Source organism: Macrotis lagotis, chromosome X, assembly GCF_037893015.1.
Source record: "Macrotis lagotis isolate mMagLag1 chromosome X, bilby.v1.9.chrom.fasta, whole genome shotgun sequence".
NCBI classification, from domain to species: domain Eukaryota; kingdom Metazoa; phylum Chordata; class Mammalia; order Peramelemorphia; family Peramelidae; genus Macrotis; species Macrotis lagotis.
The window spans coordinates 72,658,768-72,683,062 of NC_133666.1; the positions used below are offsets into that span (position 1 = coordinate 72,658,768).

The 24,295-nt window shown below is 41.4% G+C and overlaps 1 protein-coding gene across 2 annotated transcripts; it reads right to left on the reverse strand.

The window, feature by feature from the left end:
* Window positions 1-3,011: 3,011 nt before the first annotated feature.
* On the reverse strand, window positions 3,012-23,927 carry LOC141502615 (UDP-N-acetylglucosamine transferase subunit ALG13-like). Of its 2 annotated transcripts, XM_074207426.1 has the most exons (4): window positions 23,794-23,927; window positions 21,822-21,984; window positions 19,944-20,082; window positions 3,012-16,354 (listed from the first exon to the last, which is right to left on the reverse strand). In XM_074207426.1, exons 1-4 carry the CDS (start codon window positions 23,872-23,874, stop codon window positions 16,240-16,242), a joined length of 498 nt encoding a protein of 165 aa, XP_074063527.1. In that variant the 5' UTR covers window positions 23,875-23,927; the 3' UTR covers window positions 3,012-16,239. The 2 variants fall into 2 exon arrangements, with proteins under 2 accessions (XP_074063527.1, XP_074063528.1); XM_074207427.1 differs by lacking the exon at window positions 21,822-21,984 and having other exon boundaries at window positions 23,794-23,868.
* Between the last annotated feature and the right edge of the window lie 368 nt (window positions 23,928-24,295).

The following is a 24,295-nucleotide window of genomic DNA, read 5'->3' on the forward strand; positions in this document are numbered from 1 at the left end:
GGCCCCCCCATAGAACAACAGGACCCCCCCACCTCGGCCCTGTGGCAGAGTGGGGCACTTATGTTCATTCACAGACCAGGAGGGAGGACAGAACCTCACACACTGAGATACTTGTGGGAGTATCCCAAAAGCTCAGGAAGCACCCCAAAAAAACAGGCTTAGGCTGGGAAAATGAACAAGCAAAGAAATAAGAGGAAGACCATTGAGAAATATTTTGCAAATGAGCCCAAGAAGGATCAAAATACTCAGTCTGAAGATGAGGAAGCACAAGCTCCTGCATCTAAAGACTCCAAGAAAAACAGAAATTGGACTCAGGCTATGATAGAGCTCAAAAAAGACTTTGAAAATAAAATGAGGGAGTTGGAAGAAAAACTGGGAAAAGAAAGGAGAGAGATGCAGGAAAAACATGAAAATGAAGTCAGCAGCCTAGTCAAGGAAATCCAAAAAAATGCTGAAGAAAATAGCATGCTAAAAAACAGCTTAGGTCAAATGGATAAAACAGTAAAAAAAGTTATTGAGGAGAAGAATGCTTTAAAAAGCAAAATTGGCCAAATGGAAAAAGAGATAAGAAAACTCTCTGAGGAGAACAAATCCTTCAGACAAAGAATAGAATTCAGGGAGATTGATGAATTTTCCAGAAATCAGGAATCAATACTTCAAAACCAAAAAAACGAAAAATTAGAAGAAAATGTGAAATATCTCATTGAAAAAACAACTGATATGGAAAACAGACTTAGGAAAGATAATTTAAAAATTATTGGAATACCTGAAAGTCATGATCAGGAAAAGAGCCTTGACATTACTTTCAAAGAATTACTACAGGAAAATTGCCCTGATATTCTAGAAGCAGAGGGCAAAATAGAAATGGAGAGAATCCACCGATCCCCCAGAGAAAGAGATCCCAAAAAAACCAACCCCTAGGAATATTATAGCCAAGTTCCAGAACTCCCAAGTCAAAGAGAAAATATTACAAGCAGCCAGAAGGACACAGTTCAAATATAGTGGAGCTGCAGTCAGGATCACTCAGGACTTAGCAGCATCTACATTGGAAGCTTGTAGGGCTTGGAATACAATATACCGGAAGGCAAAAGAGCTTAGAATTCAGCCAAGAATGAACTACCCAGCAAGGCTGAATGTCCTCTTCCAGGGAAAAAGATGGACTTTCAATGAACCAGGGGAATTTCAAAGGTTCCTTTTGGAATGGCCAGAGCTGAACAGAAGGTTTGATCTTCAGATACAGGACTCAGGTGAAGCATGGAGATTGGAGGAGAGGGGGGAAATATGAGGGACTTAATGAGGATGAACTGCATGTATAGAAAAATGATACTGATAATATTCATATGAACCATCTCAGTTAATAGAGCAGGTAGAGGGAGCTTTTATAGTTGAAGCACAGGAGAAAGCTGAATTAGAAGATAAAATATGGTGTAAAAATGGAGTCAATAGGAAAAAAAGGGAAATGGAATAGGAGAAAGAAAAAGGAGAGGGGGAATAGTCCAAGATATTTCACATAAGATTTTTTTATTACAATGAGCTAGTGCAATGTTATGGAAGGGGGGAGGCAAGGCGGAATGAGGGAACCTTTGCTCTCATCAGAGATGGCTAGGAAAGGAAACAGCAAATATACTCAATGGGGTATAGACATCTGGAGTAAGAAGGAGGGGGGAGTAGGGGGAAGGGGTGGGGATGTGAATAAAGGAGGAGAGGATGGACCATTGGGGGGACAGTGTTCAGATATAACACATTACTTCTTGCAAGGGGTTTGGATTGGAAGGCCTGCCCAGGACCATAGGGCCAGGTGGATTCTGGGCCTAAGGGGTGGTATGGGGGCTCAGGGATTCCACTGTACCACCTAATTGTCCCCCGTGCCCTGGTTACTCAGCTGCAGGCTCCCAGTTCAGGTCTATGGATTAATTCTACAACCCCACTCTGGATAAGCTCATGGTTTTAATATGGGCTGGGATTGGAAGGCCTGCCCAGGACCATAGGGCCAGGTGGATTCTGGGCCTAAGGGGTGGTATGGGGGCTCAGGGCTTCTTGGCCCCAGGACCAGGGATCTGTCTGCTGCGCCACTCAGCGACCCTACAGCAGAGTCAGAGTGAAAGGAGAGAAAAAATATAGTACATGGTAGTGGAGAAATAAGAAAGGATGGAGTTGCGATCAGCAATGGCAACGTTGGAAAAATATGGAAGTAACTTTTGTGATGGACTTATGATAAAGAATGTGATCCACTCATGACAGAGTTGATGGTGTTGGAACAAAGACTGAAGCACATTTTTTGTTATTATTATTTGGGGGAGGGTGCAGGGCAGGTGGGGCTGGCTGGCCTGCCTGGAGCCACATAGCAGAATGATCTTTGGGTGTCTGAGGCCGGATTCTGACCCAGGTGCTCCTGGCTCAAGGGCCAATGCTCTGTCTGCCACCCAGCCACCCCTACTATTATTACTATTTTATTTTATTTTGGGTCTTTTTTTTCTTTCTTCTTTTTGGTTTTTGCAGGGCAGTGGGGATCGGGTGGCTTGCATGTCACATGGCTGGGTGATTATTGGGTTTATGAGGCTGGATATGGACTCGGGGGCTCGTGGCTCCAGGGCTGGTGCTTTGTCCATTGTGCCACCTGGCCATACCTACAATTATTACTATTATTTTTTTTAATTTTAATATTTTTTCTCTCCCCTTTACTTTTTTGCCCAAGCAAGTCTATCTATATTCATGGGGGGAGGGGTATTTTGTTTACTTGTAAACAATTATATTTTATTAATGTAAAAAAACATTTGTACGAAATGAGAATAAAAAATTAGAAAATTAAAAAAAAATAAAAGAGAAAATGTGTTATGTCTGACAATTCTCTCCTATGATCTACCCTCTCCTCTATCACCCACATCCCCCTTCCCCCATCCCCCTTTTGTCCTTCTTACTCTATATCCTTATTGAGTGTGTATGCTGTTTCCTCTCTCAGTCCTTTCTGATGAGAATGAAGGTTCCCTCATTCCCCCTCGCCTTCCCCCCTTCCATATAATTGCAAAAGCTCACTGCAAAAAATAAATATCTTTTATATAAAATATCTTTTTTCTAGATTTTTGCAAGGCAATGGGGTTAAGTGGCTTGCCCAAGGCCACACAGCTAGGTAATTATTAAGTGTCTGAGGCCAGCTTTGAACTCAGGTATTTTGTATGAAATATCTTAACCTATTCCACCTCTCCTTTCTCTTACTCCTATTACATTTCCCTTTTAGCCATTGACTCCATTTTTACAATATATTATATCTTCAAATTCAGCTCTCTCCTGTGCTTCATCTATAAAAGCTCCTTCTACATGTTCTATTAAATGAGAAGGTTCATATGAAGATTATCAGTATCATTTTTTCTATGCAAAAATACATGTAGTTTATAAGCATTAAGTCTCTCATAATATATCCTTCTCCTCCACTCTCTATGCTTCACCTGAGTCCTGTACTTGAAGGTCAAACATTCTGTTCAGCTCTGGCCATTCCAGCAGGAACATTTGAAATTCCCCTGTTTCATTGAAAGTCCATCTTTTCCCCTGGAAGAAGATGTTCAGTTTTGCTGGGTAGTTGATTCTTAGTTGTATTCCATGCTATTTTGCCTTCCAGAATATTATATTCTAAGCCCTATGAGCCCTTAATGTAGTTGCTGCTAAGTCCTGTGTGATCCTGACTGCAGCTACATGATATTTGAATTGTATTCTTCTAGCTGCTTGTAATATTTTCTCTTTGACTTTGGAGTTCAGGAACTTGGCTATAATATTCCTAGGGGTTGCTTTTTGGGGGGATCTCTTTCTGGGGGAGATTGGTGGATTCTCTCAATTTCTATTTTGCCTTCTGCTTCTAGAATATCAGGGCAATTTTCCTGTAGGAATTCTTTAAAAATGAGGTCAAAGCTGCTTTCCTGATCATGACTTTCAGGTATCCCAGTAATTTTTAAATTATCTTTCCTGAATCTGTTTTCCAGATCAGTTGTTTTTCTCAATGTGATGTTTCACATTTTCTTCTAATTTTTCATTCCTTTGCTGTTGAACTATTGTTTCTTGATTTCTTGCAAAGTAATCAGCTTCCTTTATCTCCATTCTACATCTGAAGGATTTGTTTTCCTCAAAGAGCTTTCTTATCTTCTTTTTCATCTGGCCAATTCTGCTTTTTAAAGCATTCTTCTCAATAACTTTTTGAATTGTTTTATCCATTTGACCTATGCTGGTTTTTAACATGTTATTTTCTTCAGCATTTTTTGGATATTCTTGACTAAGCTGCTGACTTCTTTTTCATGTTTTTCCTGCATCTCTCTCATTTCTTTTCCCAATTTTTCTTCTATCTCCCTTACTTGATTTTCAAAATCTTTTTTGAGCTCTGTCATAGCCTGAGCCCAACTTCCATTTTTCTTGGAGTCTTTAGATGCAGAAGTTTGTACTTCCTCATCTTCAGATTGAATATTTCATCCTCCTTGGGATCATATACAAAGTATTTGTCAATGGTCAGGTTCCTTTTTTTTGTTTACTCATTTCCCCAGTCTGTGCCTGGTTTTTGGGTGCTTCCTGAGCTTTTGAATTTTATTGGGATACCCCCACAAGGACCTCAGTGTGTGAGGCTCTGACTGCTCTTATGGTCTGTGAATGACCACAAGCTCACCCCTCTACCATGGGGTTGGGGGGGGGAGGTCCCTGTTCGATGGGAGGCCTAGACTGCGTCAGGATCTGAATGTGGTCAAAGATCTGAGTCCTGATCCAGGGACAGAGGACAGACCTCAGAAGTCTCCCTCCACTCCCTTACCTTCGGTGGGCTGAGCACTCAGGGTACAGCTCCCTAGAGGCTCCTGCTTTCCGGCTCCATGAGTCTGCTTCTATTTCATGGATCTGGGATGCTGTAGCTGCACTAAGTGCCATAGCTGAGTGCCATGACCACAACGAGTACAGCGACCATACCGAGTGCTGTGACCAAGGGCCTGGGCTTTGCACTCTCTCTGGCAGAGGTCTCCCTGCTGATCGTCCAAGTTGTGCTTTGTGCTCCCTGGGGTGCAGGTCTGGGAGCCACAACTCCTAGGCACCTTGGAGCTATTCCTGGGAGGGTGAAGTTTCTTCACTTTGGTAGGGTCACCCATCTAGCCCCATGGAACACAGTTTTTCCACTATGTTCCAGGTTACCTTTGGCTGTAGAATTTCCTCACTGGATCTTTCTGTGAGTTCTGTCTCTTGAAAATTTAGAGAGAGTCATAATTTTAAGATTTTTGAAATATTTTTGAGAAAGCACCTAGGAGAGATTCTTCTCCTGCCACCATCTTGGCTCCACCTCAATCTATCTTTCAAAGTATCACCTCACTGTACCTCAATTTCCCCATCTATAAATTGGGAGTAACAATATTTGCACTTCCAAACTCACTGAGTTCCAATAAAAGGCATTTATACAAAGCAGTATTACTGAAGAAAAAAGGTAAGTGTGAAATTTCTTCCAGAGTAGAATGATCCAATAGTCCAAGATCAAAAGGGATCCCATAGATAAAGAAAAAATAAATTCTAAAGTAAATACAGTGGGGCCTAGATACTTGTTGACTCCATAACTCGTGAAACCATTACTTGTCCCATTGTGAAGAGGGAAAAATACTTCCTTACTTGCCACTTACTCTCTACTGGGTGGTCCTCTCTCACAAAGAAACTTTGGTCAACCACCAAGTAGTTCAAGAACAGTGTAGAACCCTAGACCATGCCCACTTGCTCATTGTTTGGACCTTGATTGGTTCAGAGTGAATGCATATAGCAAATGTTTTTATTTTGACCAGAGACTTTGAGGGCCTTCCCTCCCAGATTGATATTTTTACTTGAAAAAGACTATTCTTTGTTTCATTTCATATTAACATGCCTTAATCACCAAGAAGCCCTTGGAGTCTCACCCTTCCAGTTCAATTTTTCTTTTTGATTAATCAAAAGTGGCCATTCTTGGCCTCATTACTTCATCTCTAGCCTTATTCACTGAATGTGCTTTGCCTCAGTCAAACTGTGACTTGGGAAAAAACCTTAGCTTTAATAGGCCAAGGTCTCCCACTGCATCCAGAGCCATTTCCAGTCCACCTGATCTATAACTATCCACTGGACTCAGATGGCTCTGGAAGAGAAGGTAAGGCTGATGACTTAGCATAGCCCCTCCTCACACCAATCCAATTCATGTCCTTGTCAAGGCACCCCCTCCCTGATGTAATGGTCCTCTTTGAAAGCAAAAGACTAACAACAACCCATTATACCTCAGTATAGGTAAAATGAAGTTAAATTTTATTTCATTTTATTTTTATGTAATTAATTGCTTTTTTATCCATGTCTATTTATTATTAAGGTTTTGTATTACAAAACAACCTCATTACTTAATATTAGCCCAGGAAAATGTGAAAGTTCTGGGGAACTCTCATGAATTATTTCCAATTACATTATTTCTTATAGGAAAAAAAATGTTCCCTACTCATTAGTTCCGTCACTCATCCAGAGTTCCAGAATGAATTAATGATCCATATGGAGGTGCTACTGTAATAGGTAAATAGGTTTCAAGATTGTTGTACTGAAACGATTACAAGTTATCACTAGGATAATATATTTTGACCAAGTAGGATTAATCCCAGGAATGCAGGGTTGGTTCAATATTAGGAAAACTGTTAGTATAATCAATTATATCAACAACAAACGTGTCAGAAATTATATGATCACATCAATAGATGCTGAAAAAGCTTTTGGAAAATACAGCACCTATTCCTACTAAAAACACTAGAGAGTGTAGGAATAAATGGACTGTTCCTTAGAATAATAAGCAGTATCTATCTGAAACCATCAACAAGCATTGTATTCAATGGGGAGAGGCTAGAGGCATTCCCAATAAGGTCAGGAGTGAAACAAGAATGCCCATTTTCACCACTCTATTATTCAATATCGTATTAGAAATGTTAGCTTCAGGCCCCTCTCTCCCAAGTATCAGATCCTGAACAAGGCTTTTCCTATTTTGCATTTTCTTCAGATTTATGTTGTTTTTCTGTAGGTTTGTTCACCCTCCACACCCCCAAGAATGTCAGCTCCTTAAAAAGCAAAGGTTGTTTGGTGGGGGTGGAATCAGGGTGAAGGCAGTATTTCCCAGAGGCTCAGCCAAGAAACTCCAAAGGCCTTAAAATTATGACTCTAACTAAAATTTGAGAGGAAGAACCCACAGAAAGACCCAGTAAGGCAATTTTCCAGTCCAAGGTAACCTGGAAGATCCGTGGGAAGGCTCTGTTCCACTGGGTTGGAGGGGGTGGCAGCATAGCTGGAATCACCTTGGGCCAGAGCAAATGAGCTGCAACCTTCCAGGAATAGCCTGGGGGTGCTTAGGTCCCTGGGGGAGCTGGCCAGTGGCAGGTGGAAGTGGTATCCAGACTTCCCCATCCAGGAATCACCAACCACAACTTGGAAGACCAGGGGAAACTCAGCCAAAGTGAGCACAGAGCCCAGGCCAGTGAGGCCCTCAGCACAGCCTCTATATGTCCACATTCAGACCCTGGTCACCCTCTAGAGCCTCCTTTTGCCATAGAGCAGGGATGTTCCTCACAGCTCCAGGGCAGAAGGGAGTGCTTGTGGTCATCCACAGACCAGAGTGCAGGCAGCACAGCAGTCAGAGACTCTCATAGCACACTGAAGGAATTGAGGTCCTTGTGGGCATGTTCCATATCATTAAAAACTCAGGAAACATCTCAAAACCAGGGAATAGGCTGGATAAATGAGTAAACAGGAAAAAAGAACCTGACCATAGACAATTACTTTGGTCCCAAGGAGGATCACTCAGAAGATGACAAAGCCAAAGCTTCTGTATCCAAAGCCTCCAAGAAAAATAGGAATTGGTTTCAGGCTATGGAAGAGCTCAGAAAAGATTTTGAAAATCAAATAAGGGAGGCAGAGGAAAAACTGGGAAAAGAAATCAGAGTGATGCAGAAAAATCATGATAACCAAGTCAGCAACTTGATCCAGGAAATACAAAAAATTACCAAAGAAAATCACATTAAAAATCAGTTTAGGGCAAATGGAAAAAGCAATCCAAAAAGATAAATAAGGAAAGAATACCTCAAAAAGCAGAATTGGCCAAATGGAAAAGGAGATAAGTTCTCTGTTAGGTTTTTTTTTGTTAGTTTTTTTTTTTTGCAAGGCAAATGGGGTTAAGTGGCTTGCCCAAGGCCACACAGCTAGGTAATTATTAAGTGTCTGAGACCAGATTTGAACCCAGGTACTCCTGACTCCAGGGCCAGTGCTTTATCCACTATGCCACCTAGCTGCCCCTACCACCTAGCTGCCCCTGGAGATAAGCTCTCTGAAGAAAACAACTCCTTCATTTGTAGAATGGAGCTAAGGGAAACTGATGACTTTGTGAGGAATTAAGAAACAATACAACAAAACCTAAAGAATTAAAAACTAGAAGAAAATGTGAAAAATCTCATTGAAAAACAACTGACCTGGAAAACAGATCCAGAAGAGACAATTTAAAAATTAATGGGCTACCTGAAAGTCATGAGCAGGAAAAAATCCTTGACTTCATTTTTTTTTTAGGTTTTTGCACGGGAAACGGGGTTAAGTGGCTTGCCTAAGGCCACACAGCTAGGTAATTGTTAAGTGTCTGAGAGTGGATTTGAACCCAGGTACTCCTGACTCCAGGGTTGGTGCTTTATCCACTGCACCACCTAGCTGCCCCTTTGACTTCATTTTTAAAAAAATTTCTACAGGAAAATTGCCCTTATATCCTAGACTCAGAGGGAATCTACTGTTTACCTCCTGAAAAAAATTCCATAAAATTGACTCCCAGGAATATTATAACCAAATTCCAGAACTTCCAAGTGAAAGAGAAAATATTACAAGTAGCCAGGAAGAAACAATTCAATTCAAATATTGTGGAGCCACAGTCAGGATTGTACATGATTTAGCCATTTTGTTAAGATATCTTAATTAAAACCATTTAAATAAACAAAAAGAAATGTTAGCTTCAGCAATTAGAGAAGAAAAAGAAATTGAAGGAATTAGAACTGGGAAGGAAGAGACAAAGGTCTCACTCTTTGCAGATAACATGATGATATACCTAGAGAATCCCAAGAAATCATCCAAAAACTACTGGAAACAATTAGCAATTTTAGCAAACTTACAGGATATAAAAGAAACTCTCATAAATCCTCAACTTTTCCATATATGACTAGCAAGATACATCAGGAAGAGCTAGAAAGAGAAACCCCATTCAAAGTAACCTCAGACACTATAAAATACCAAGGCAGACTCAGAAACTTTTTGAAAACAATTATAAAACACTTCTCACACAAATTAAATCATATTTAAATAACTGGGAAAACATCAACTGCTCATGGATAGGTAGAGCTACTATAATAAAAATGACAATTCTACCAAAGCTAAACTACCTGGTTATTGCCCTACCAATCAAAATTCCAAAAAATTGCTTTAATGAGTTAGAAAAGGTTGTAAACAAATTCATATGGAGAACTAAAAAGTCAAGAATTTCCAGGGATTTAATGAAAAAAGTGCAAAAGAAGGGGGCTTAGCCTTACCAGATATAAAATTATATTATAAAGCATCAGCCATCAAAATTATCTGGTATTGGCTAAGAAATAGAGTGGTGGATCAGTGGAATAGACTAGGTGCAATAGCAGGAAACAATTATAGTAATCTGCTGTTTGATAAACCCAAAGTGTACAAATATTGGGATAAAAACTCCTGGGAAAATTGGAAGTAAATATGCAAGAAACTTAAATTACACCAACACCTCACACCCTATATCAAGATAAGATCCAAATGGATACAGGATTTAGACATAAAAAACAATACTATACGCAAACTAGAAGATCAAGAAATAGTTTACCTGTCATATCTATGGAAAGGGAAGCAGTTTATGACTAAGGAAGAGATGGAGAATGTCATTAAAAATAAACTAGATGATTTCAATTACATTAAATTAAAAAGCTTTTGCACAGACAAAACCATTGTAGCCAAGATAAAAAGAAATGCAGTAAACTAGGAAACAATCTTTACAACTAATGTTTCTGACAAAGGACTTATTTCTAAAATATACAGAGAACTGAGTCAAATCTTTTTTTTAAAAAAGCCAATCTCCAGTTGACAAATGGTCAAAGGATATGCAAAGGCAATTTACAGATGAGGAAATCAAAGCAATCCATAGTCACATGAAAAATTGCTCTAAATCATTACTTATTATGGAAATGCAAATTAAAGATTCTCTGAGGTACCACCTCACACCTCTCAGACTGGCCAATATGACCAGAAAGGACAATCATCAATGTTGGAAGGGTTGTGGGAAATCTGGGACACTATTACATTGTTGATGGAGCTGTGAACTCATCCAACCTTTCTGGAGAGAAATTTTGAGCTACACCCATAGGGCAACAAAAATGTGCATACCCTTTGATACAGCAATTCCATTACTGGGTCTATACCCTGAAGAGATGATGAAAAAGGGTACAAACATCACTTGTACAAAAAATGTTCATAGCAGCCCTGTTTGTGGTGACAAAGAATTGCAAATCAAGTAAATGTCCTTCAATTGGGGAATGGCTTAGCAAACTGTAGTCTATGTATGTCATGGAACACTATTGTTCTATTAGAAACCAGGAGGGATGGGAATTCAGGGAAGCCTGGAGGGATTTGCATGAACTAATGCTGAGTGAGATGAGCAGAATCAGAAGAACACTGTACACCCTAACAGCAACCTGGGGGTGATGATCAACCTTGATGGACTTCCTCATTCCATCAGTGCAACAATCAGGGATAATTTGGGGCTCTCTACAATGGACAATACCATCTGGATCCAGAGAAAGAACTGTGGAGTTTGAACAAAGACCAAGGACTATTCCCTTAAATTTAGAAAAAAACCTGATATCTTATTGTCTGATCTTGCTCTCTCTTATACTTTATGTTTCTTCCTTAAGGATATGATTTCTCTCTCATCACACTCAATTTGGATCAGTGTATACCATGGAAACAATGTAGAGACTGACAAATTACCTTCTGTGGGAGTGGGGGAAGGGAAGTAAAATCAGGAGAAAAATTGTAAAACTCAAAATAAAATCTTTATAAGAAAAAAAATTGGGGGTGGCTAGGTGGCATAGTGCATAAAGCACTGGCCTTGGAGTCAGGAGTACCTGGGTTCAAATCTGGTCTCAGACACTTAATAATTACCTAGCTGCGTGGCCTTGGGCAAGCCACATAACCCCATTTGCCTTGCAAAAAAAACCTAAAAAAAAAAGATTGTTGTGCTGTATACAGAGTCCTCGTTCTGTCATTCGTTCCCTAGTGAACCTCCTGGGGAAATCCAATGCCTTATGTCTCAGTATCTTCAGGTGAGCAATCCTAAAAGGATCATCTGAATCTACCAAAAAACATGCTCATGTCTCCCCCATCCTCACTCTCTCCAATTATCCTCAGGAGTAGCCCATATCTTTCCTTTCTTTTGAGAAGGCCACCTACAGTCTTCCACTTTCTGTCTTCTTCCTCTCTTCTCTGCTCTCTGCAGTCTGATTTCCTACCTCTTCATCCCATCAAAATGGCTCTCCAAAGATGACAGATGCAATGGCCTCTTCTCAATCCTCATTCTTCTTGACTTCTTTTCACCCTTCCCCCACTGTCAAGTCCCCTCTTCTCCTTGATATTCAATTTTCTCTAGGATACTAGGACACTTTCTTGTCACACTGCTTACTCTGTTACCACTGAGCTGATTCCTCGTCAGGGTCCTTTGTTGGATCTTTAGTCAGGTCATGCTTGTTAACTAAGGGTAGCCCATAAAATTCTGTCCTGGATAGAATCTTCTCTTCTCTTTTTAATATTATTTCACTTGATAATCTCCTCAGCTCCTATGGAATCAACTATCATCTCTCTGCAGGTGATTATCAGATCTATTTATCCAGTTGTAACCTCTGATAACATTCACTCTCATACCTCCAGCTGCTTCTTAGACACCTCAAACTCAACCTGCAGACATCTTAAACTCAACATATCCCAAATTGACTTATTATCTTTCTCCTCAAGCCTCACCTTTTCCTAGATTTTATATTACTATTTAGGGTACCATTCTCCCAACTCACAACCAAGGTGTCAATATTGACTTTTCACTCTATATCCAACCCCATCTCCACATACACATTCAATCTGCTGCCAAGTTTTGTCTTTTTTTTTCTTTGAGGCAACTGGGGTTAAGGGACTTGTCAAGGGCCATCCAGTTGGTGTCTGAGACTAGATTTGAACTCTGGTCCTGACACCAGGTCTAGCACTTTGTCCACTGTGGCCATACCTAGCTGCACCTCTCCCCTCCCAAGTCTTGTCAATTCCACCTCATAATTCCTCTTTACTGTTCCTTCCTCTGACACAATTGATACCTTACTTGCCAGTCCCAATCACCAGACCTGAGCTGCCACAATAATCTTTGGGTTGGTCTGTGGGTCTCTCTTCACTCTAGTTCAAACTTCACTCGGCTCTCAGACAGATCTTCCTAAAGCACAGGTGCCACCATACCAATCCCTTATTTAATAAAATCCAGTGACTCCCTCTCACTCCAAGGATCAACTATAAAGTCCTATATTTGGCTTGTAATGTTGCTTCCAACTTTTCTAGTCTTAGTTATTACTACCCTTCAAGTACTCAATAATCCATTATCACTGGGCACCTTGCTATTACTCACACAAGACACTCCATCTCCTGAATCCAAGTATTTTTAAATATATTTTTATTTATTTCATTAAATATTTTCCAATTACATGTAAAATATTTTAACACTTTATTCTTAAAATTTTGAGATTCAAATTCTCTCCAACCTTCCCATCTCCCCTTCCTTGAATGCAAGCAATTTGATATTGATTATACATGTGAAGTCATGCAAAAAATATTACCATATTAACCATCCACCTTTCCTGTATTTATAAACCTTTATTTTGTGTACATCACTTCTCACCCATTAGATTGGAAGTTCCTTGAGGGCAGGGACTGTTTAATCTTCCTTTGTATCTCCAGCTCTTAGCACAGTGACCGGCACATAAAAATTTATAGTGATAGTTGGTTTTTTTGGCTTTTAAACCACACTGCTGGTTTGCATTGAGCATGCAGGCTACTAAAACCCCTGTATCTTTTTCGGAGCCCTACTTTCCCCATCTTATACTTATGAAGTTGATTTTTTTTTGAGTAACTAAGTGTAAGACTTTACATTTAGTCCTAATGAATATCAACTAGTAATATTCAAAACACTGTTCCTGCCCCTCGAAGCTTGGTGTCATCTGCCAATGTGGTAAGTAGATCATCAATATTTTTACCTATTACTGATAAAATGTTAAACAGCAAAGGATCAAGTAAAAGCTATTCCTAGAGTAACCCTGGAGCCATCCTGTTATATTGCCATTGAACCGAGGACAAGTATTCTTTGAGCCCAGCTATCCAACCATGATTAATCTAATTGTATCATCATCTAAATCCATGCCTCTCTATCAAAAGCTATAGACATGAAATGTTCCTCATCAAAGAATTTAGGAATCCTCTTCAGAATGCTGTTTGTAATTAATGGTTCAGGGACTGGATATTTACCAAGCAGCTCTTTAATGATCAGTGTTTGAATCCTCCCAGGAATCCAAGTCACTGGTCCTATTATATTATAAAAATTCTATTATTTGCTTTTCTTTGAGAAAATGAGTAAAATATTAACCTTTCTACAATCTAGTTGGATCTCAGTGTCTTTCAGTTATCTGTCAGGAGTCCAGCAATCACATCTGCCAGTTTCATCAGGATTTGGTTCACTAGAGTTGGTGACTTGAACTCACTCAGGACAGCAAAGTACTCTGCTGCTGACTCTGTACTTATACCAGTTGGGAACTTCACCTTAGTCATTTTTGTTCTGTTCTTCCAGTGTAAGGGAAGTCATCTTCTTTGACAAAAAATAAAGAAAAGATGAATTAAGCAGCTCAGTCTTCTCTCTATTGATAGTTATCATTGGTCTATCCAGCCCAAGCAGATCTCTTCCTCCATTCATTGTCCTTTCTCTTCCAATATATCTTTTTGAAACCAAAAACTATCTTGACTATCCTTACGCTCCCTCTCCAGCCTCAAAACATTGAGGGCAATAGCATTCTTTTATATAGACAGTGCCAGAATTCATCTTTTGTTCATTTCTTTCAATAATTTAAGTTGGATGGTGATGAGTTCCTTGTGCTCTGGATGAAATAATAGGTACAGTCAAAAACAGAATTAATCTTAAAACTTCATTGAGATGAAAATTTTCCCCTTTACTTTAGGATTTGCTGGATCATATTGTGGCAACTGGAACAACCCACCCAAGTTCCAGACAGTGGAAAATGCCAGGGTCCATGGAGGACCCAGAAAGTCTGATTCTTTCCATCTTTCAGGACAGCACCCTTCCTGAAACAATGGTATAAACCACATGCAGGTTTGCAGAACCATCTGCTCTTACTTAGGGTAAATGGATCTAATGGCACATCCTCTGTCTGATTGGTTTCCTACTGAAAGCTACAAAATAATAATGTTGTTCTTCATTCACCAAGAGGACCACAACATCAGGGAGGTGATGGCAATGCAAGTACATGAATTGGATTGGAAGGGGTTCTGTGCCAAGTCCACAGCCTCACTTCTCCTCCAGAGCCATTTGGGTCCAGAGACCAGATAGGAATCAGGATGACTAGAGATGGCCCTGGATGTGAGGCAGTCAGGATTAAGTGGTTCACCCAAGATCATATAGCTAGTAACTGTCTGAGATAAGATTTGAACTCAGGTGTTTCTAATTTGAGAGCTGGTGCTCTGCCCTGCACCATCTGGTTGCCCTTACCAAATTCTACCAGCAATGTAGAACTCCCTTGGGCCAATGGAGCTCACCATGGGCCCTAAAAAGGAATGTCAATCAGCTAGGTAAGAGGCTGCCAGGAAAATGTTTGAAAATGTGGATGATCTGATCTCCTAGTGAGCATCATTCTCACCCTAAGGGTAAGAAATGGAGTCTTGCCTGAATTCCAGCCCTCCCTAAGCCCCCCATGCTTGTAGGGATTAGGCAAGCATGTTTCCCCATCTCTATATATAAATCTATCTGGAAGAAAGGGCTGGAGGGTCAGTTTCCACTGTCTCTAGGAGAGCTGGAAGGACAGTGGATTTCAGTGAAGAAATGACTGGGAGTGACTTCCCCACCAGCATCTGTGTGGGGACTCAATCCTAGCAGAGTACCTTTCTCCTTGTCTTCTCTCTGCTCCAGCCAAGAGTTACAGTACTAAATGGAGGGCTCTCATCTTTGAAACCCTTCTAGGGCTCACAGGGCTTCAGGCAATTTGATCTGCTCTTGTTCCATTTGCTCCTCAACATACCATGCCTGGAATGCACTCTCTCTACAGTCCTGCCTGTCAGATTCCTTCTCTCCCTTCAAGGCTTGGCTCAGCTCAGGTTTCACACCTCCTGGTGCCTTCCCTCATTCCCCTAGCTCAAAGAGGGACCTCCCTCCTCAGGCATTCCTAGAGCCCTCTGCTTGCCCCAGAGACCACATTAAACTCTGTCTTACTTAGCCATGAGGTACTGTACTTCCCAACTCCACACACCCAGCAGAAGGTTAGCCCTTTGTGGGCAGGACCTAGGGCCTTTGTTCTCTTTGTATTCCCAGAGTCAAGAACAGTGCCCACAACATGCTTGGCAGTTAATGAAGGATTGTGGAATTGGCAAACCAAGACGATTGTTGAGCAGAGGCTTACATGACAAGCAGAAGGGACTCGGGTGTGAGGGAGTGAATCAAGTTTGGCCAATGAACACTGATTTTCACCCACTGTTTCTGGTGGTGGAACTAGAAAAGTAGACCTTTTGGATTTATTTGGATTTCTCTTCCTTGGACATCTCTGGGAGCACCACTGTCAAGCTCCACAGGCTGTTTCTCAAGAGCCAAAAGGCCTTAAAGATCTCCAATGGGGATTTCACAATGCAACCTGTCTGGTCACCACAAACTTTCCAATGAGGTACACTGAAGAAAAAGCTAGCACTAGCTAAGACAATCAGAGCAAGGACATACAAATGTTCAAGCCGGAACCTTTGGATGTATCCATTAAATGTAGACATTTTATTATGGGCATATTATTTTGGGAAAATACACTAAAGAGGATTTGATCTCACTGCAATATCTAGGAAGGCTTTTCAATAAGTGCATCTATGGCTCTTCAAATGAGTGGGTCGAAAAGGTTGAGAGACTGACATTCATTGTGTAAATCCCACAACTTTATCCAAAAATTCAGAGAACAATTCTGGCTTGCCAGGAACAAAATGTTTCAATGATGATAAGTCCATTGATTTTAACAGCTCAAGAAGGGTGCTAAAACAGAAAGAAAGAGCAACACATTAGGTTCCAGGAGGTCCATTCCATGGCAATATTAACCTACCAGTAAAAGTCTTGCATTTGCTCAAACCGACATACAGATTTTTACTATGGGTCTCTGCCTTCAAATACCAGAAACCCACACTAGGGAAGGCCTGTCTTCATATCAGAGACAAAACTATGATTTCGCTATACCCCTGATGTCAATCCAAAACATCCTTTATCATTTCCCTCCACTGAGTTTTGGTTAAGGATGAGGCTTGGACAATGCCATCACAGGACAGTGTGCTCAGATGACTTTGAAACTGCCCTTGGGAACAGCAGGAAGGCTGAGATGGTCAAGAGTTAAATTCTTGGAAAGGAAGTAATTAAAACTAAATGACAAGCTGTGTGGCCTTAGGCAAGCCATTTGACCCCATTGCCTTGCAAAAAACTAAAAAAAAAACTAAACTAAATGACAGCTTGAAAATAGGATGATGGGGGAGGGGTGAGAGATGAGGAATCAGGGCACATGGGATAAAACTGCTGAACAATGGTGCCTTGCCAGTATTTTTTACGTTTGTTTTATTCCTATTCTGAGATTTGAATATAGGTTTAGATTCTGATCCCACTTTCATTCCGTCCTGAGAAATTCTATTCTCTCTGTAACAACAAAATCGTAACATCTTATTCATAACTATAAACAACTGGGAGTATCTTCAGTGGCCAACCGTCAGAAAAGGGTAAGGGAGGGTAAGGGTGACAAACATAATCAAGTATAAAGACCTTTCTGCAAATATACAAATTGAAAAGAAAACAGTCAGACTAGAAGAAATTGCATCCAAACTAGGACTGCTTGAGCAGAAAAGGTCATTGGAGCCAAGAGACCAAGTGAGTATGGAGGCTGGGACAAGGGGTGACACCCAAGTGTGACAGTCCAGACATGGAAAGGAATTACTTTAGGTAACCTTTGAGCAAGTTTCATGAGTTTTACTGAAGTTCAGTAGTGATGTTTGGCTAAAACCCTTTTTAGAAAATCTTCCCATGTCTGGACTCCAATTGCCACAAGTATGATATTCTAGGATCGTCCTAAGCAACACCACCAAGCAAACACTTGGAGGAATGTAGCTGAGGCACATACATTACTAGAGACACAGATGCCTGCAGTCCATGCCTAAAATACATCAGCTTCTGGGCAAGAAAATCCATCAAGGCCTGTTGGCTTTTATTTCAGGCAGATGACCTAGAAGGTGAGGACAGGATTGGGGAAACTCGGTACAGGCTGACAGAAAGATGGACTCATTCTGCAGATAGTCTTCTGTCAATCAGGAAAGTTGGTTCACTATCTCCAAAACAGGGCTTGATGGCTTGCTCTTTAATGCTCTGAGGTGGAAGCCTTGGGCTAGCATTTGGATGACAAAGAATCAAGCCCCAAAGCAGCTGAATTTCCCATAAGCCAAAATGGATTTGCATAAATCAATTAGCAAGGTGACAGTTAATTTCCTCTTATAGAATCATGTCAGTCTGGGTTCGCCCTTAATCTATGAAGCACACTCCATTCCTGTGCAAGGATTAACCAACCAAGTGATCTGCCAGGCTTGCCTCCTGCCTCCTCCTCTGTTTTATGGCACTTCCAGGCCTGGCTTCACTCAGTCTGGCAGTCACCCTGTCTCCTGGCCCACTCCATCAATGAGGACCAATGGTCTCTGCAAGAGATTGGATTTTAAATCTGTCGACAAGTAAGAGCCTGAGGGCATTGCCCCCTGCCAACTGGAGCAGTAAACTCTCCTTCAGACTCTCTGCATTTCTGCCCTTCTCCGCTCCCTATTCCCCAAAATTAGCTTATTTATTTGGAAGTCCAGAAAAAGGAAAGAGAGGAGTCTAAATAGCTTCCAACCAAGTGACTCCCCATTCTGAGTTGGTGATGTCTCTAGTTGACTTTTTCTTAAGACAATTATCTTTTTTATTATTGTTTTTTGAATTTTAAAATTTTCTCACCAATCTTGCTTCCCCTCCCATGGAGGGCAGTCTGATAATCTTTATCGTTTTTCCATGGTATACATTGATCTAAATTGAATGATTGAATGTGATGAGAGAGAAATTTTATCCTTAAGGAAAAATAAAATATGAGAGATAGCAAAATTATATAATGAGATAACTTTTTAAAATTAAAGGTAACAGTCTTTGGTCTTTGTTTAAACTCCACAGTTCTTTCTTTGGATACAGAGGGTATTCTCCATCGTAGATACCCCAAATTGTGCCTGATTGTTGCACCGATGAAATGAGCAAGTTAAGACAATTATCATCTTAAAGGTTTCATGAAATCTCCTAAAATCAGGAGATTTGAATTTACTGCCATTGATCATACTTCAACTACCAAGGAAGAAGGACTTTGAGAATAGGCCTGCCAATGGGGTGTACCACTGCTCCTGAAGACCCTCTTCCAAGCCAGGAGGGAGTGTAATCTTGGGCTATCAAGAGGGGACACACAAAAACAGAACTACTGGCCCTACAACTGTTGAGATCAGAATAAATATTATGCCATACACACTTTTAACAATTAAATTTTTCTCAGTTGTCAAGTCTGTTTCTTGCCTCCTGCCTCCCATCATGCCCCCAGAACTGAAAACAAGAAAACAAAACAAAATGAAGTTTGTAAACAAGATTCATAGTTAAGCAAAACAAATTGCTTCATTGGCTGTCCCTCCCAATCTGCAGCCTGAGACCATTACTGCTGTGTCTGGAGGTGGGGAGCCCCTGGAATCATGGTTAAAAATTGCTTTGTACAAATATCTTTAGTCTTTCAAAATCACTAGACACTTTCAGGAGTGATGTGTATCAAAAATAAAATAAAAACCAAAAGTGAATGAATATTTAAACACATGAAGAGTGATCACAGATCTGGTCCTCAGGAAATCAGCTAACATCCAGTAGGGAAAGAAAATCAGGAAACCCTGGAACTAAGGCTTTGTTTAGGCCTCCATCATGAAGGAGGGGAGCAGGCATCAGGAAGGCCTGGTCCACAGTTAGCTTCAGACACTGACTAGCTGGGTGGCTCTGGTCAAGCCTCAGTTGTCCCCATCTGTAAAATGGAGCACTTAGCTCCCCAGGTTGTCATGAGGGTCACATGAGCCAAGCCACACAAATCCTTGACCAACCTCCAAACACTACATAAGTGACAGTTACTGTCTTTACTTTCCTTCTCACTAAGCAATTTAAATAAGTGGCCCTGCTGTGATCATGGAGCCATTCCCAAATTCTAACACACCTGTTGTAATGGAAAATATTATCACTTCTTCAGAGGCACCAGTGGGCTTCCAGAGGGCAAAAATTCCTCCTAAAAATCCAATCCAACATGTCCAAATGGCCACATGTCTCCCAATTCCCAGAGACATATGCCCAGTCTCAGTTATAATAAATATAGCTAGGAATTCTGCAGCATCAGCAATTGTATCAGCACTTTACAAACAGCCTCTCATTGGCTCCTTACAACCACCATCAGTGGTTTGAACTGTGTCAATAGCATAAAGTAGTTTTGGGCTGGGGGCAGTGGTGGGCATCCACATGACCACAGGCCTTCAAAATCTAATGCCAACCTGCCACCTACCTGCATGTGCAGTAGAAAAGATACCCTTCTTTGTGCAGCTGTCTGGCTAGCTCTACCTGGTGATTGTCCATCAGTTTGTCATTTACGACCACCACCAAGGGCTTCCCTTCTTCCAGGGCCTCTAAGCAGCTCCCTGCACCTAGAAAGAGAAATCCATTTACCAAACAGTGTCGCTTGTTCAGCTTCTTCTCCACCTAGTCTTGCAGCAAAAGACTGGAAAAAACAACAACCAATGTTGAGTAATTTAGCTGACTAGTATTCCTATACATTCATCTTCTCTAGATGGGGGAAAAAATAAAGAAAGATGAAAAATGTCATTAGTATCTCTCTGGGGATTGGTTCTTTCTTTGGTCCAACAGTGGTCAAGTCAAGCAGGTCTACCTTTATCCTTTTAAGAAGATGGAGGGGGTGGCTAGGTGGTGCAGTGGATAGAGCACTGGCCTTGGAGTCAGGAGGAACTGAGTTCAAACCCGGCCTCAGACATGTAATAATTACCTAGCTGTGTGGCCTTGGGCAAGCCACATAACCCCATTGCCTTGAAAAATCTAAAAAAAAAAAGAAGACAGAGGAGAGGGGACGCACAAGGAGCCAGAGTCTGGGGGATCCACCTGGACATCTAGGGATGCCCCTCCATTTGTCCACTTTTTTGGACAGAGGTACTCTCCAAAATACTGTGACTTGCAGCATGAGATGCGGATTTGAGAAGAGGAATAAGTCCATTGGACAAATGTGAAACTTACATACTTTAGAAATCATTCTGGACAGGGGCATGAGGGGCTTGGAAAGAGTTCTTCATATATTTTCTCTCTTTTAAAAAAATTCTTTTATTTTTTTAATTTAAAAGTATTTATCCTCACTCCTTCTCACCTCACTCCCATGAAAACCAAAGAAAAAAAAAGTCTTGTAATAAATATGCATAGTTAAGGAAGACAAGTCCTATATTGTCCAGGTCCAAAAACATATGTCTTATTCTACATCTTGAATCCATCACCTCTGTCAAGAGGTGGGTTACATAGGTCATCATTTCTTTGTAAAGAAATCCCTGACTTCTGGTAGCAATCTCCATTCACAATACATTTCCCCCATCAATAAGCTGCAAAAAAGACAAGTAAGGAAAGAACAAACCCCTTTCTCCCACCCTATCCCGTGTCGTATTTACAACTTTGCACAAAGGACTATTTTCAGAATACTTTACACTCATTTCCCTGGGGGGGAGGCAGAAACAGAAGGCAGTAATTTACTTTTCTTCTTGATATAAGAAACCTGTGGAGCTCCTGGTGTGGAAAACCCTCACCAGTATGCAGATTAGCAAAATATTTCAAAACTGATTGTTGCAATAAGACACTGAGTGACATATCTATGACAGCATAGCTAGTAAAATGTCAGATGCATCCCTAAACACAAGCATTTCTAATTCCAGAGCCAGTTGGCTAGATAAACTTTGAGAATTTTTATGCTGACTGAATTCCATTAACAATAAAATTGATTTCAAAGTGTCTTTTTCAAACTTTGTGTTATGTTTGAAAAGCTTCATTTTCACTTAAACTTAAAAGCTTTTATTAAGGTAACAGATATCAGGTCCTATTTATTTATTTTCCTTACACACAGACATTTTACCATTTTGCCATGTGATACTGGAAATATGGCATTCTTTTTGTGCTTTTACTTCCATGTGTGGAAAATAACACAGGGAACTGGGGTCCTAACTCATTTGTCTTCTATAGAGGTACAAATATGAAAACCATTCTCACAGATTTTTGTCAGTTTGTTGATTCCCTGTTTATATTACTGCTATTTACCACAAGCCTAAATTCATGAAATAAGGAGTATTCACAGTCTCAATATGCACACTGTGATTCTTAATTCAAAAGGTCATACCTGCATGACTAATGATAAGATCTGATCTCTTAATATCTTCTTTCAAAGAATCCTTGTAATTGTAAACATGCAAAGAAAAAGTTCTCGAAATGAAGGCCTCTGGTACCTCTCTACCTCTTCCAATCTGGAGAACGAGTTTTCGATAACCAAGGCTCTTGAATAGCTAAAAATAAAAGAAAAAATCAACAAAGCATCCTTTGAAATATGCTCCTGGGAACATCATTATCATCATCACCAAATAGCTGAAAATTTGATATCACTTAGTAGCTGCTTTTTATTATTATCCCCATTGTGTAGATGAGTGATGTGAGCGGAATAAAGTTGAAATGAGTTGCCCAGCTAATAAATGACCTCAGCTGGATTTGAACTGCAGGTCCTGTGCTCTGTGGCATTTGAGAGGATAGGGACTGGGATTAAACCTGTGGCTTTGTAGGTATCTTCTTTTTTCTGGTTTTTTTGCAAGGCAAACTGGGTTAATTGACTTGCCCAAGGCCACACAGCTAGGTAATTATTAAGTGTCTGAGACCAGATTTGAACCCAGGTACTGCTGACTCCAGGGCCGGTGCTTTATCCACTACGCCACCTAGCCGCCCCTGTAGGTATCTTCTTAGAAAGGTTATGATTTTTCCCTGGGAAACATAGGCAGTATATGTATAATAGCAAAACTTGAACCCAGGTCATCCTGGATTCGAGGTCGTCTCTCCAACCACTGTACAACACTGGCAGATTTGGAGTAGCAACAATCTCTGTGGTTGATCTCACTGAATTTCCAATTCAAAGGTCCCATATTGTTATCTAGTCCAACTCTCTCATATTATAGAGGGGAAAATGGAGATTCAGGCAGGAATGAATATGTAGCAACTAGCAAAGGTACTTTCCACTACTCTGGTGAAGCCCACATATCCGGGCTGAGTCCAGTAAAATGCTTTGTAATTCAATTATTCATGTAATTCTGATGAAGCCACCAGTTCCTGAAGGAAAAGGGACAATGGAGCTAACTTCAACAAAGTCAGAATAGTAACTGGGGGTTCAGTTTTGGCTTAGCCACCACTTACATCAAATGTTTTCTTTTTCTGAGAAAGTTCTATTATCAGTTCTCTGATTCATTAGTAATAATGATTGAAAAGAACAAAACACTTCACTTTTAAACCCAGGTTATTGGATCTGGGATTGGAGAATACAGGTTACAAATGCTCTGGTACTCACAGTGGCCTCCAAATATCATCTAATGTAAGCTTTGACTCAAAGGCTTCTAAGGAGGCTGATGGCAGTACAGACCAAGTGTGATGCTTAGTCCGTTTCTTTATGCCTCAGTTCACACGTCTGACAAGTCAGTTTGGATGTGATGATGTCAAAGAGTCTGATGCCCCAGAGTCAGACAACTTTGGATACAATCTGGGGCAAGCTATTCCTGTCTGGGGCTCACGTTCTCGTTATCTGTCATATACAGGGGGGGTGGCATTAGACAATAACATCCAGGGACTGTAAATCATTCTCCACTTCGGGGCCTCAGTTTCCCCCCTCTGTAAAAGGGGGGGGGGAGCTGGTTTCTAAGGTTCCATAGTGACGTTAAGTGCCTCTCCCTGTGTCAAATGAGGAATCTGACCTCGATGGTGTCTTAAAACCCACTGGCCGAAAGGGGCATGAGTGAAGGAGAAGTCTGCATATAGTGGGGATGGGGGAGGTAGTTTGCCCAGGAGCAAGTGCGGGAGGCTGGGGGGGGGGGGGGGGGGGGAGAGTCTATGCAGAAAGGTGTGCGCAGGCGCAGAGAAGGGAGGCTCCTTTGCACTTTACGGGTCCGCGGAGGCCCCTTATGGAGGGGTGTGCGCAGGTACAGCGCGGCAGGTGCAGCGCGGCAGGTGCAGCGCAGGCGCAGCGCAGGCGCAACGCAGGCGCAGTGTGAGCTGTCATTCAAAAGAGGGAAGGGTGGGCAAAATTCCGACTAACGCACTGACGAAGCGACTTGGCTCACCTGGAGGGCAGCCTTGGAAGACACACAGGTTACGAGCTCGTCGAAGCTGGTGGTACCCACAGTAACGAAGACGGACTTCATGGCCACAGCTTTTCAGCGGCGCGGACGTGACGTCATGCCCTGGCAGCTCTGCCTCCAGCCTACTCAATGCGCAGGCGTTCCTCAAGCCTAGCGCGCCAATGAGCTACTAACAACGAAGCTTTCCGGGCGACGTCGGCGGCGTCACCGGAAGTGCCGCGAGGCGGGGACGCACGCGCACCGCGCCCCTATCCTAATCCTCCCCTCCTGTCACAGTAGTATGGCTTGAAACTTGGGCGACATTTTGTGTCAAGTCCGAACAGGCAGCTTGGAGCGGGCTGGGCGTCTCCAGCTCTTGTTCCGCCCCTCCCCGGATGGCACTTGCTCTTGCACCCTTTGTTTCCCTAGGGCCTTAGATCTAGCCCTGGCAGGGACCCCAGAGGTCCTGCCCCAGATTTAGAACGGTGGGGGTGCCGTCCTGCAC